The following is a 15,791-nucleotide window of genomic DNA, read 5'->3' as shown; positions in this document are numbered from 1 at the left end:
TAATATATATTAATTATTCTTTTAATCAAACTTATTTTTATAACTTAGCTTTGATCAGATATTTTAATTCTTATTGTAATTATGCTAGTCCATATGTTTTATACCATAAATTAGACTATACATAAAATCAGTGGCATAGTATGTATCCATTAGCACAGCCAGAGTTAGAAGGGCCAATTATTCACACAATTTTTTTAGATTGGATGGGACTTTCGAGATTTAAAAATCTAGAGCTGAGTGAATCAAACCCACAAAGGTTAAATGACTTGCCTACGGTCTTAGAGGAAGAGATTAGAATCAGTTCTTCTGACTCCTGATTCTTATTTTTTATATAAGACACACCTCCATCGTCTTCCATGAAATTAGAGTATATGGGCATATACAGTCAAACCAAACAAGAAACTTAGCATTTAGTGATAATAGTAAATACAATACTTAGATCTTAAAAAAAATTTTTTAACAGTGCCCAGATCAAAAGATCCTAAGAAAATTGAACCATGCAACTCAGATTTCATGTTTTAGTTATGTCATAAATGCATGAATTGTTGTTGAAACAATGACATCATAAGCAGACAAGTTAAACATTCACGGCAAAGGGTTTCCTGTTTTCTCTTGGTGTTAATTACTCACTTTTCTGTACCTCGTGTATATTATTTATGTTATCTGGAGTGGTCTTCATTAGTACCACCTTAATGCATGACATAGTGAGATTATCGGGTTAGCTAACTTTTCCAATGACACAGAAGGAGGACAAACCTTCAGAGAGCCCCACAATAGAGGCTCCTGGTCAGCTACATGGTCAGCTACTTGGATTCTGGCTACTGAAAGCTAGAAGCAATACTTTAAAGGAGATTTGGGGTCCACCATATAAAAGCCAGACCCACATGCTCTGCCTTCAATTTGAAATCAGTAACAAAAATATTGTGAGGGATACATGCATAGGCATTCCTCAGCGAAAGAGTGAAGGAGAATGTTTACCAAGACCTTCAGATTGGTTCAGCATGACAATATTCACAATTTCTTCTAGAGACAGTCCTCATCGCTAAATGACAATAGCACATTCTGAGATGTCACTTCTCAATATCAGGACTTTTATAATTTAGCTAAGGGATAAAGGTCTTCCTCCTCAAGAGAGGTAGAAAAGGGATCTCAGTTTAAAACTTAATATGACTGACCCAGCCATTCTTAAAAGTAGCCAGAGAGGGGGCTTCCCTGGTGGCGCGGTGGTTGAGAGGCCGCCTGCCGATGCACGGGACACGGGTTCGTGCCCCGGTCCGGGAAGATCCCACATGCCGCGGAGCGGCCACAACAGTGAGACGCCTGCGTACCGCAAAAAAAAAAGTAGCCAGAGGAAAGCCACTTCTGACTGCAATTTTCTTCTAGGCCTGAAAGAGTGGAGGAGACCAATGGGAGTCAGAAACAAATACCTCTGGCTAACATCAGGGACAAAAACAGATCTCAGCCTTCCGAAGAGGGTAAGTATTCTGGGGTTGACCGCGCTATTAATTCAAAGTCTCCTCCATACACACAAAGCAATTCTGAAATGTCAACAAAGGTTAAACATACACATGATTAGAGAAGTACTTACTCTTCTCAACAGTGCAAAATATTGGTTTTGTGTTTTAAACAATCCTATATCATCCTAGGACTAGCTTTCCTTCTTTTGACATCCCTTTAAGAACTTTCAGATGTGCTTAAATCTATGTATCACAACACTTTCATTCGTTTTGGTGTGTAATTATGGAGAACCTTTCTGTTTCAGTACCTTCTATGTATCAAATATTCTTCTATATACTGTTAAAGTAAAAATAAATAGAATAAACTAGCCCATGGGGAAATATTTGCTAGATGAGCTGCAAATCTACATTGCATTCACTTCAATGCGGTGAATGAACGACCTCATGAGGCAGGGTAAGGTCTTACGAGCTAAATGCCAGTGATGTTCATTACGGAGTGAGAACACAATTAGAAACACTTGCTACGAATAGTGTGCACACACTCTTCTGTTACACGATGTCCTTTTAACACATTTAAATTTCTCAGGAAAAAAAAACTTCTTCCAGTGTTTTAAATGAGATCTAACGTGTCTGAGTAACTTTCAGCAAATATGTTGGCTTCATTCTCTCTAGCATGTATACTATCTTCAGCAAACAATCAACTATCAATGTTTGCATATACTGAATGCTAAATAGAAGGTAAAAAGCCTACAAAAGAGGCTCGTTTCGAAAAATGAAGTCATGGTTCAGAAAAAAATTGTGTTCTCTACTCTCTCAATTTAGACTGAACCTTGAAATTAGCATCTTCATAAAGTGATGATAGACCCACATTTTGCTGCTATTCTTTGACGGACTTGGGACTGTAGGATTATATGCTTCACTCAAGCTGTGGAGTTACTTCTGAAATGATATTAATAAGTACCATCAGGGACAGGGTGTAGTTGAAGGAATGCTTAAGTATTGAATCAATATTCAAAATGCTCAGTCCACTTTATCTGGCAAGTGTACACATTAGTTTTAAGGGAGTTGGTCCCCAGATGATTTCATGATATCATGATTTCCAAGTAAAATGAATATGTGTACATTTATTTCCTCGAAGCATTACTAAACCTCTCAAATATTAAACATGGGCTTATATAAAATGAGTGGGTGTGAGAAAGGGAATGCTAAACATAAATAGTTTAAACCAATAAAGAATTTCTCTGGAAAGAATAAAGAGTAAGTGACTAGGGGTAGGAGAGGAGCGGGAAGAAAGGGCAGATGAAAGCTTCCTTGCTTAATCCGTTTATAAATTGTTGTTAAGAGACAAACAAAATTCTCTCTATGCCCAAATTATGTAATTTATCCAGAGTATGCAGGCTTCTCTCTTCAGCAATGCTGATAACGACGCTAATAGTTTAATTGCAAGTTGCTGCTCAAGGAGATAAACAAGGCTGTTTGCTTTTTAAACCGGGGGTTACAATTACTTTTAAACGCGAGGGAAAGGCACATCTGCGAGTAGATCTTACTATGTCAGAAAAGCAGCCCGAAGCCAGCTGGAAAATCAACAAAGCCCCAGGAGTGAGCTGCCGGCACAAAATTAGAGCAAAACCTCCCGATGTGAGCAGTGGAGCAGTGGGCGTGAGGCGTAGTAAACAGGCGGCAAACGTAGGTGGGCAGGGATAGAAAAGTTTTCGGTGGCCAGACCGTGCGCGTTTTCCCTGGGATTCCATCACAGAGAGGGACTGAGCACCCCTCCCTCTGCTGTCGGGCTCACAGTCACACCTCTCACCCAGCCCTTGGCTTCAGCACCACCGAGAGGACAGCTCCCCTAGTCGCAGAGCAGAACCCTCAACAACTGCCCTCCTCCGTCCTTGAGAAACATCCTCTCCCACCGCATTCCTCTTTCTTGCTGCTGTCTTTCTTGACACTGTGCTTTTAAGGCTACTCTAAGGAACTTATTCATAAGGGACTGGGAGCTCGTTTGGCTTGTTTATTTCCAGATGGAAGGGAGACAAGTCTTGTCTGAAAAGTCCAATCTTTTCATTGGCCTCCAGAGCAATTTACGCAGGATAAAAGACTGCAAGTCACTGGCTTTAATCTGGTGGCAAAAGGGTTCAGCCCAACTCAACAGTAGCAGAAACTTGAAACTCTTTTTTAGTGCTTTATTTTATTATTTTGTTGTAAAAGCACCAGTAGTAGGTAAACAACCTTATTAACTGCCTCTTAAGCCCCTTTCCTTCTCTGCCAAGCCAAAGACACCAAGGGAATATACCAGAGTTTGATAGCAAAGGAATAATTCTTAATTTCTCTGGGTCAGAAAACAATCTCAATCCTAAAAGGAACTCTTCTCAGTCCTTTCCAAGACCCCTCACATCATATTCTGAACCTGGAACATACAAGTGAAGGATTAATAGTTCCAAACGGAGACCATAGGCTACTACAGCCTGCCACAAAAACTGTCAAAGCCTCCTCCAATAAAGTCCTCTTTCTCCAGTGCCAAATCCAGAGGCAAACATTTCAGGGGTGACGAGAAAACACAGGGTTAAAAAAATCAAAATCATCGAGACAGGAAAATTACACTCCAAAGAACTTGGCTACTTCGGCACATTCAGTTACCATCCTATCGGTCATAAAATACGGTTCCTTAGCCAACGCATCTTGTTTCTTTATGCAGAGTTTTCTCTGTTGTTCAAACTTCTCAATAATGTGTAAAATAGTCATTATCTGAAGTTTCTCTTTGTTCCAGCACGCGCGCGCGCGCGCGCACACACACACACACACACACACACACTTTGTTTGATTCAGTTCCATTTTCAAGGGCTGAGTTTCCTAAAGAAAAAGGTATTGATATCATGTTCTTTTTAAACTTATTTTGAAGGAGGATCTTCAGGAAATGCCCTCACTCTTTTTGCACTGGAGTTGCGAGAATACCAAGGGATTCTAGAAAGGAAGAGACACAAGCTTGGAGGGAGAGACTTAGCAGTCTTTCAGAAAAGGCAGCCCCGTGAAGTTAGTAGCGAACAACTTCCTCTGGGTGATAGTGACCATCTACTAGTAACAGGAGGTGAGGTCTGCCTGTGAATCCGGAGCTGCAGCAGCAGTGGAGACAGCGGACACTGGGTGCTTCCTTTCAGGTAACCCTGACAGCTCTCAGTTTGACTCCCTGAATCCCTCAGTCTTCTCTGTGGTTCATTTCTTCCTTCTTTCTTTCTCCCTCCCTTCCTTTTCCTTCCTCCCTCTCTCCGGCCCTCTCTCCTTCCCTTCCTTCCTCCGTCCTCCTCTCTTCTCCTTCCCCCTTCTTTCCCTCCCTCCTCCACGTCAGTTACCCTTTTCACTTAATTCCATCTGGGCCACTTTGGGCACCAGTTCCAGTGACAGCTTCCTATCATCACCCCATATGCATCCTATAGACCATACTATTATTATCATCACTATGGTTGCTTGCCAAGTGCTTGGTCCCGTTCCCAGCTGTGATCCCCGCCCCGCCCCTCCTCACTCCAAAACCGCAGCAGGCGTGTATCAACCCGGCAAAATCACCAGAGTCTGAACGTCACCAACAAGTTCCACCCTGTAGTAGCCCCACCAGCAAACCACACCAGCGGAGCCTTGCCAAACCCTCTGCCCACAGCAGGTGGAGCATCCCGACCCAGCTCTGGGCTACGCCTACGATCATTGTTATCAGTGACAACACATCCTTCGCTTCAAGGAAGGGGAAAGCCCGCGTGCGACTCCCCAGCGGAGTCAGGGCTCCACGCACTACCCTCCCCCACCTGCTCAACACACACACACACACACACACACACAGACACACACACACACACACACACAAATACACACATACACACACACCTCCTTACTCGGCACACAAAGAGAGCGAGCGAGCGAGCGCCAGGGACCGGGCTGGGTAGGAAGTGGGGCGCAGGGGAGGGCACGGCCGGGAGGGGGAGGGGGACCACAGGAGGGGCTGGGGGCCGAGCCAGCCGGGGAGGAGGGAAGGAAGCGGCGTGGCGGAGAGAGCAAGGCAAGAGCTTCGTCCTCACCTGCCCCCAGGGTGAAGGAGATCCTGGCCTCCGCGAGGTACGGAGTGTCGCTCTTGGAGCGGACTCTTCTGATGGGCCGCCGGTCTATATCGTCCTCCGAAGATGCCGCCATTAATGTGGGAGGCAGAAGCAGGGTCGCCCGGCGAGCTGAGGGAGGAGATGGAGAGAGACGGAGGGAGGCGGAAAAAGGGGGGGAGGGGAAGGAAGAGGCTCACCCGCAGGGCAAGGGGGAGGGCAGAGGGGGATGGGAGAGGAAGGGAAAGGGGGCGGGGAGGGAGGGGGGAAGAGAGGGGAAAGGAGAGAAGAGGGAGAGAGAAAGAAAGAGAGCAAAGGAGAGAAAAGGGTGAGGGGAGAGAAAGAAAACCCGTTAAGGATTTGTGGACTGGAGCAGGGATCGGCCCAGGCCCGGCTTGTGCTCAGGGCTCCCCCTCATTGCACTCAGCCACAGGGCCAACGGGCCAGTGCCCCGGACGGACACCCCGCCTCCTGCCTGCAGCCCCAGTTCTCAGCTCTTGGCACAGGTAGGCTAATGCGAAAGGGAGGACTCCAAAGCAAGGATGCCCAGTCAGCACTGTGCCCTCTCCCGCCAAATGCACTTACTCCGCTTGCTTTTCAAGTGCACACGAGGGTCTCCTTAACCCACAGGATTCTCTGGGCTGAGGATGCCCGACCAGATAGCCCAGCTTCAGCTTTCCTTGCGTGAGTTATTATTCCTGGGGTGCGAGCCTAGGCCCAGCTGGTCATGGAAGAGAGCACGCTATATCGAGTACCCCTCTGCTCCCTCTTCCCCAACCTGGAGCTCAAATAGAGATGGAACCAGATCTGGACTCCCTGAAAGCTCTCTTGCAGGCCCCCGTTGAGCCCTAGAGGTGGAGGACAGAGGGAAAGTGTATATAACTTTGGGGGCAGTTTGGCAGTAAAGTTTCTAGAGTTGATATTCTGAATGTAGACTAGACATATTCATGCAGAATTGAGTGGCTTTCTTACCACCACGGGTTTCTAGGATACGTTTATCTCTACGGAAGTACCCATTCGGCTTTTTATTTGGCGATTTAGAGCATGAATAATAGTCTTTGGATTGGACCTGTAATCTCTATAACTCTCTACCATTGTTTCTGAAGGAGAGGGTGAAGATCAAGGGCACCTTACATTTCTTTGAATGTTTGCACTGCAACCTTCCCATGTTACACAGCAGCCAAACCTAGAAAGGTTTCTGGAGTGTGAGTCACAATGGTTCGCTGCCCCTACTGAACCTATTGATGGGCTCAACTCTTTGATGTCTGTCTTCCGGCAGCTTCAGTCACGTCTTCTTGTGGCCCGATGTTGCCACATTTCTTTCTAATGAGAGCCCACCTGGAGTACACAGATAAATGTTACCTTGATTCCCTCCCTGCTGCAAAGGAAATCTCAGTGTCAATTCATGCCCTTCAATCTCAGAGGATGAAGTACTGCTTCAGCTCTGCAAGACTTCCCTCTCCATTTCACCTGTCGTTTACTAATTCTCACCCTGTATCCTTGCGCCCGCCCTAGAATCTTCAGTCTCTTTACGCTGGTCTCTTACTTCACACATAGGTAGTAACTCTCCAACTGCCCTAGCCTTGCGGCTTCCTCAATCTCTGCCATACTATTTCTCTCCCATTCTGTTTACCCTTCCTGTGGAACGCTTGGCCCCATAGGCTTCATTTTTTCACTCTTAATCCCCTCCTTGCATCCCTACCACTACTTTTTATCCCCACCACTCAGTCAAAGTTACTTTAAAGGTCATCAACATCCTCTCAACAGTTAAGTCCATTTCTTTCTTGAGTAATCTATCCTTCTTGAAATAATCTCCTCCTTTGGCCTCCCTGTACTAGACTAACTTCCTAATCACTAGATTTCTAATAGCCGGTTCCCTGCGTGTTAATTTGAAAATGCATATCCTGGCATTCAGGGCCCTTTATGACCTGACTTCCATCTGGCTTTCCAAATTCATCTCATTATTTCCCTACAGTCTGTTCAGAGTTGTCCAAACAAGGCTGACTCATTTCTGCATCTGTACATTTCCTTGTTTTGTACACCACGAATTTCTTCCCCATCAACTTTCCATGTTCTCCCTCAGGAATGTGAGATAACTGACCCACTAGTCTGTGGCATGAATCCAGTACATAGTAAATGCTCAATAGATATTCTTTTAATACAAAAAAGAGAGGAGAGGGAGAAAGCAAGGGAGCAAGGAAGGAGAGAATGGGAAAAAAAGGAGTGAAGGAGGGTTATGTAGCTAATGAGTAAATGAGTAGCTAAATTGGGGACCAAATCCATGCCTGACCTCAAATCCTGTCTTTAAGCAGTACATTGATTTGCTAAGTAGATATATTTGGTTGACTATCCATATTTTAAATTCATTTTCTATGATACTTGCCTCCTTATTATTTCCCATTTATCTCTGTTAAACATAGATTAAAAATGGATGCCTCCTATCCCAGGAGGAACAACAGGGGTATTTGGCTCATCAAATGAACCATGAAGGTTAATGCTTTTCGATGATTAATCAGGCTGCAAACCAATGTGATTTTAACATTTAGGTGCAAGCTCTTAAGGACGTGCAAAAGTAGGGAAATAAACTCCAACAGTTCTGCATACTGTATAAACTATACCTCTCTTTGAATTAATGCAGTGCTATCTGATTGTTCAAATTGTTTGGGATTCCCCAACCCGTTGTATTTTCATTCATCAGCCATGTCTTTAAAAAAAAAAAACAATAAAGTCATCTGAAGGAATACCTAGTCTTAGCTTTCTCTGTTTCTTTGATGTTAGATAATAATGGTTCTTCACATAGAGAAATAAATATTTGAATTTCTGTTTCTTATTCATTCAACATTTTAGAGGATTAGGAACTAATAATGCTACAATTTTAGGTTTACCTCTCTTCAAAAGAGTTTAAATGTACTTTCATATTATCTCTTTCATGTGGACTATTACTATTGAAATAATTCTAGATATATTTTTTCAAAAGAGACATAAAAATACTACATTTATCCCCATGTTCTTGAATTATCTTATGATATTTTCATTTCTGACTATTACCTTCCAGTTTTTTGGCTTCCATAATTTACTGTCTTCTTTGTCTCATCTAAGTTTTCCCGTTATCTTTTCACTTTGCCTCTCTTTTTCTCTCCCATATTTCTTAGTTTTTTATAATTCCCCTACAAAGTCAGTCCCAGATCATGTATCTCACTCTTATCCTGTATGAAGGATTCACTCCTTTATGAAGTTCTTACTCTTGTGGGCTTGTCCCAATGTTTCCACATTCTTTATTCTTGGATTCCTTTCATATATATGACCTTTCATCATAAAATATCGGACTAAGTAACATCAGGGGAAGAGCCCTGGGGTGGGAATCAGGGCTGGTGGAGGCTGCTTCCAGTCCTACCACTACCTCACCAAGTACCACTGGGTAAGTCACCCTGTCCCCTCAGCTAGAGAAGTGCAACCTCTGGCACAAAAGCAGACACATAGGTTGTAGGAACAGAATAGAGCACCCAGAAATGAACCCACGCTTATACGGTCAATGAATCCATGACAGCAGAGGCAAGAATACACAATGGGGAAAAGACAGCCTCTTTAATCAGTGGTGTTGGGAAAACTGGACAGCTACCTGCAAAAGAATCAAACTGGACTACTTTCTCACACCATATACAAAAACAAAAAGCAAAACCCAGAAAACTCCAAATGGACTTAAATGTAAGACCTGAAACCATAAAACTCCTAGAAGAAAACATAGGAAGTATGCCCACTGACAACAGTCTTAGCAATATTGTTTTGATATGTCTCCTGAGGCAAGGGAAACAAAAGCAAAAATAAACATATGGGACAGCACCAAACTGAAAAGCTTTTGCACAGTGAAGGAAACTATCAACAAAATGAAAAGGCTGCCTACTGAATGGGAGAAGATATTTGCAAATGATATATCTGATAAAGAGTTAATATCCCAAATATACAAAGCACTCATACAACTCAACATAAAAAAATAATCAACTCGATTAAAAAATGAGCAGAGGATGTAAAACAGGCATTCTTTCAAAGAAGACAAATGTCCAGCAGGCCCATAAAAAGATGCCCAATATCACCAGTCATTAGGGAAATGCAAGTTGAAACCACAGTGGGATGTCACTTCATGCCTGTCAGAATGGCTTTTATTGGGGAGATAACAAATAGCAGGTGTTGTCAAGGATGCGGAAAACAGTGTGGAGGTTCCTCAGAAAGTTGGAAATAGAACTACCGTGCAATACAGCAATTCTACTCCTGGGTATTTGTCCAAAGTAAACAAAAATGTGGATCTGAGAAATGTCCAACTTTATGTTCACTGCAGCACTGTTTACAGTGTCAAGGATGTGGAAACAACCTGGGTGCCCATCAATGGATGAATGGATAGAGAAAATGTGGTATATATATTCAGTGGAATATTACTCAACCATAAAAAAAGAATGAGGTCTTGCCATTTGTGACAACGTGGATGGACCTGGATGGGATGGAGGACAGATACCATGTGATCACACTTATATGAAGAACAAATGAACAAACATAACAAAATGGAAGTGGAGTTGTAGACGCTGAGAATAGACTGGTGGTTGCTGGGAGAAGGGATTGGGGAGTGAGAGAAATGGGTGAGGGAGATTAAGAGGTATAAACTTCCAGTCACAAAATAAATGAATCATGGGTAAGATATGTACATTGTGGGGAATATAGTAAGTATGTAATATCTTTGTATGGTGACATATTGTAACTAGACTTATCAACGGTGACCAATTTGAAATGTATAGAAATATGGAATCACTATGTCATGCACCAGGAACTAACATAGTGTTGTAGGTTAATTATACTTCAAAAATAAACAAACAAATGAACTCATAGAAAAAGAGATCAGATTTGTGGTTACCAGAGGTGGGAGTGGGATGGGGAATTGGATGAAGGTGGTCAAATGGTACACACTTCAGGTTATAAGATAAATAAGTACTAGGGATGTAATATACAACAGGATAAATATGATTAACACTGCTGTATCTCATATATGAAAGTTGTTAAGAAGTATGTGCTAAGAGTTCTCATCACAAGGTAAAATATATTTCTTTTTACTTTGTATCCATATGAGATGATGGATGTTCACTAAACTTATTGTGGTCATCGTTTCATGATGTATGTAAGTCAAATCATTATGCTGTGCACCTTAAACTTATACAGTGCTGTATATATCTCAATAAAACTGGTAGGAAAAAAATGTGAGCATCAGACAACGTGACCTTAAGGCCCTACCGAACTCTAATACTCTATAAGTATTTACAGCTATTCTTGTATCTCTACTTCTTTCCATAAATATCCATGGCATATTTTGTCTCTTAATCTAAGAAAATACATTGTTCCTTTGATTTGTAACCAATTATATTTAGGAAACCACATGGTATCCATACTTCTGTCAAGTGATTTCATATTGTTCAACTCTGTTTTATGTAACTATACATCCTTTAGAATCTGTTTCTTTTTCCTCATACTGTTTGCATCAGGTGGCAACACCCATATGATTGTTGGTGGTTTGCGTGTGTATGGATGTGTGGATGTGCGTGTGTGTATAGAAGGGATTGAATTCAACCATGACCTCAACAACTTCCAAATACAGTGGGTTTTTTTGTTTGTTTGTTTTTATTTTCTAAGATTGCTCTTTTTGAATGTGATTGCTGACTCAGGATAAGGGCCATTTTTGTTTCTTTCTGTTTTCTTTTTTTTCCTAAAGCCAGTCAATATTTTAACACTAAAGACACTTATATGCATGTTATATCCAGAGCTAGAGTCAGAAAAAGAGAGGCAGCACAATAAGGCGCTCAAAAAATAACATTTTATACATCCATCACCGGCATGGAAGAGGATGGAGATGGGGAGGGGAGGAAGAAAGAAGAGTGTAATATTTCATCCTGACTAACTCTTCAGGTGAGAAGCTTATCCTTTAAAAATATTACTCAGGGCTTCCCTGGTGGCACAGTGGTTGAGAGTCCGCCTGCCAATGCAGGGGACATGGGTTCGTGCCCTGGTCCGGGAAGATCCAACATGCCGCGGAGCGGCTGGGCCCGTAAGCCATGGCCGCTGAGCCTGTGCGTCCGGAGCCTGTGCTCTGCAACGGGAGAGGCCACAGCAGTGAGAGGCCCGTGTACCACAAGAAAATAAAAAATAAAAATAAAAATGTTACTGAAAGTGTGCTTCTAGGATACCTCTACATCAATATCACTTGGAATACTTGTTAAAATGTACATTTTTGAGGCTCCCAACCTGGATCTATGGAATTCTGAGGGGATAAGACCCGGGTACCTAGATTTGCAAAATATTCTTAACTATGTCCACTCTCATCACTTGTGTTCAATATTATACTGGAGGTCTTGGCCAGGGCAATAAAGTAAGTAAAAGAAATTAAAAAGTATCATAACTGGAGAGCAAAAATACAATAAAATTGTGATTAGACATCTATGTTATGATTGTATATGTGCATAATCCATAAGGATCTAGACTATTATAGACAGTGAATTTGACAGCATCACTGGATATAATAGCAGTATGAAATAATGATTTGTTTCTATATACTAGCAAAATAGAACATGTAATTTTAAAAGGACCATTTACAATAGCATCAAAACCATCAAATATCTGTGAATAAATCTAACAGTTGGTGAGCAAGACTTCTACATGAAAACCTACAAAAAAAATTCCTGAAGGAAATTAACAAGACCTAAGTAAGTGGGGAGTGGGGTGAATATACCATGCTCATGCTCACGGACTGAAAGACCCACTAGTGTTAAGGCATCAGTCTCTTCAAATTGATCTATAGAGTCAATGAAACTCCAATCAAAATCCCAGCTTTTTTTTTTTTTTTTGCGGTATGCGGGCTTCTCACTGTTGTGGCCTCTCCCGTTGCGGAGCACAGGCTCCGGATGCGCAGGCTCAGCGGCCATGGCTCACGGGCCCAGCCGCTCCGCGGCATGTGGGATCTTCCCGGACCAGGGCACGAACCCGTGTCCCCTGCATCGGCAGGCGGACTCTGAACCACTGCGCCACCAGGGAAGCCCTCAGCCTTTTTTTTTTCTTTCAATTTGACAAGCTGATTTTAAAATATATATGAAAATGCAAAGGGCCAAGACTAGTCAGGAAAATCTTGACAAATTAAAAAATAACTGGACTATTTATAGTAGAAGATACCAAGATATTATAAAGGTATAGAATTCAAAAACAAAGTAAGATACAGTAGTCCCCCCTTATCTATGGTTTTGCTTTCTGGATTTTAGTTACCTGTGGCCAATTGCAGGCTGAAAATATTAAATGAAAAATTCCAGAAATAAACAATTCATAAGTTTTAAATCGCATGCTGTTCTGAGTAGCATGATGAAATCTCGTGCCCACCCATTCTGTCCAGGCCAGGATGTGAAACATCCCGTTGTCCAGCATATCCCAATCTTAGTCACCTAGTAGCCACCTCAGTTATCAGATCTACTGTTGCAGCACAGCAGTGCTTGTGTTCAGGTAACCCCTATTCTACTTTATAATGGCCCCAAAATGCAAGAGTAGTGTTGCTGGCAATTTGGATATACCGAACAGGAGCCATAAAGTGCTTCCTTTAAGTGAAAAGGTGAATGTTCTTGACTTAATAAGGAAGGAAAAAGATTATATGCTGAGGTTGCTAAGATTGACAGAAAGAACAAATCTTCCATCCTTTAAATTGTGAAGAAGGAAAAAACAATTTGTGATAGTTTTGCTGTTTTACCTTAGACTGAATAAGTTCCAGCCATAGTGTGTGATAAACGCTTAGTTAAGATGGAAAAGGCATTAAATTTGTACAATAAGATACTCTGAAATACAGAGGGATAGATCACATTCACATAAACTTTATTACATTCTACTGTTAAAATTGCTCTCTTTTATTATTAGTTAATGTTTTAAATCTCTTACTGTGCCTAATTTATAAATTGAACTTTAATATAGGTATGAATATATAGGAAAAAATAGTATATATAGGGTTCAGTACTATCCAAGGTTTCAGGCATCCACTGGGGGGCTTGGAATATATCTCCCACAGATAAGCGTGGACTACTGTAAATGGGCCAATGGAAGAGAATCTAAAAATAGACCAATATATAAATAGTCACCTGACTGTGACAAGAGTCCCACTGCAGTATTGTGGGGGAAAAGATGGACTTTTCAATAAATAATGCTTGAACACTTGAATATACATGTAATGGAAGAAAATAAACTTTGATCCCTACCTCACAGCATACACAAATATCAATTCCAAATGGATCATGGACCCAAATGTAAGAGGTAAACAATAAAGTTTCTAGAAGAAAAATTTTTAAGAGAAAAATATTTTATCACATCAACAAAGATTTTCAAACAGGACATGAAAAGCACTAACCATAAAAGGATAAATAGGTATTTTGGTGCCATTAAAATTAAAAACTTCTTTTCATCACTAGACAATTAAAAATACAACATACCAAAATATGCGGGATGCAGCTAAAACAGTGTTAATAGGGTAGTTTATAGTTCTAAGCATTTATATTAGAGAAGAGTAAAGGTCTCAAATCAATTATCTAATTTCCTAACTCAGGAACTTAGAAAAAGAAGGGAAAAATAATCTAAAGCAAGGAGAAGGAAGGAACTAATAAAGATAAAAGCAGAAGTCAATGAAATTGAAAAGATAAAGACAACAGAAAACTAAATAAAACAAAAAGCTCATTATTGAGGAGCTTCAAGATGGAGGAAGAGTAACACGCGGAGATCACCTTCCTCCCCACAAATACATCAGAAATACATCTACACGTGGAACAACTCCTACAGAACACCTACTAAACGCTGGCAGAAGACCTCAGACCTCCCAAACGGCAAGAAACCCCCCAGGTACCTGGATAGGGCAAAAGAAAAAAGAATAAACAGAGACAAAAGGATAGGGACGGGACCTGCACCAGTGGGAGGGAGCCGTGAAGGAGGAAAGGTTTCCACACACTAGGAAGCCCCTTCGCGGGTGGAGACTACGGGTGGCAGAGGGGGGAGCTTCGGTGCCACGGAGGAGAGCACAGCAACAGGGGTGCAGGGGGTGCGGGGAGCAAAGCAGAGAGATTCCCGCACAGAGGATCAGGACCAACCTATTTTACTTTATAATGGCCCCAAAATGCAAGAGTAGTATAATGGCTCCTCACCAGCCCGAGGGACTTGTCTGCTCACCCGCCAGGGCGGGCGGGGCTGGGAGCTGAGGCTCGGGCTTCGGTTGGAGCGCAGGGAGAGGACTGGGGTTGGCTGCGTGAACACAGCCTGCAGGGCGTAAGTGCGCCGCGGCTGGTCGGGAGGGAGTCCGGGAAAAGTCTGGAGATGCTGAAGAGGCAAGAGACTTTTTCTTCCCTCTTTGTTTCCTGGTGCGCGAGGAGAGGGGATTAAGAGCGCTGCTTAAAGGAGCTCCAGAGATGGGCGCGAGCCGTGGCTAAAAGCGCAGACCCCAGAGACGGGCATGAGACGCTAGGGCTGCTGCTGCCGCCACCAAGAAGCCTGTGAGCAAGCACAGGTCACTCTCCACACCCCCCTTCCAGGGAGCCTGTGCAGCCCACCACTGCCAGGGTCCCGGGATCCAGGGACAACTTCCCTGGGAGAACGCATGGCGCGCCCCGGGCTGGTGCAATATCACGTCGGCCTCTGCCACTACAGGTTCGCTCCGCATCCGTACCCCTCCCTCTCCCCATCCTCAGTGACCCAGAGCCCCCGAATCAGCTGCTCCTTTAACCCCATCCTGTTTGAGCATGAACAGATGCCCTCAGGCGACCTACAGGCAGAGGCGGGGCCACATCCAAAGCTGAACCCTGGGAGCTGTGCAAACAAAGAAGAGAAAAGGAAATTTCTCCCAGCAGCCTCAGAAGCAGCAGATTAAATCTCCAGTCAACTAAGATGCACACTGCATCTGCGGAATACCTGAATAGACAACGAATCGCCCCAAATTGAGGAGGTGGACTTTGGGAGCAAGGATATATATATTTTTTTTCCTTTTTCTCTTTTTCTGAGTGTGTATGCGTATGCTTCTGTGTGTGATTTTGTCTGTATAGCTTTGCTTTTACCATTTGTCCTAGGGTTCCGTCTGTCCCCCCCTTTTTTTTTCTTTGGGTATAGTTTTTAGAGCTTATTATCATTGGTGGATTTGATTTTTAGTTTGGTTGCTCTCGTCTTTCTTTTTTTTTATTACTTAAAAAATTTTTTTAAATAATTATTTTTTATTTTA

General features: G+C 42.5%; 1 protein-coding gene across 1 annotated transcript in view; it reads right to left on the bottom strand.

The window, feature by feature from the left end:
• The window catches only part of PHACTR1 (phosphatase and actin regulator 1), a gene marked incomplete at its 5' end in the record, with an annotated part of 543,658 nt that overhangs the window by 501,737 nt on the left and 26,130 nt on the right, over positions 1-15,791 (bottom strand). The window contains one exon of the mRNA XM_079933678.1: positions 5,519-5,665. Coding sequence (XP_079789804.1) covers positions 5,519-5,665 — 147 coding nt within the window. The remainder of the gene's footprint in view (positions 1-5,518; positions 5,666-15,791) is intronic.

The sequence above is a fragment of the Stenella coeruleoalba genome (assembly GCF_951394435.1).
Source record: "Stenella coeruleoalba genome assembly, chromosome: 10".
NCBI classification, from domain to species: Eukaryota; Metazoa; Chordata; class Mammalia; order Artiodactyla; family Delphinidae; genus Stenella; species Stenella coeruleoalba.
Note: the sequence above shows the minus strand (reverse complement) of the source record. Positions and strands in the feature narration are given on the sequence as shown.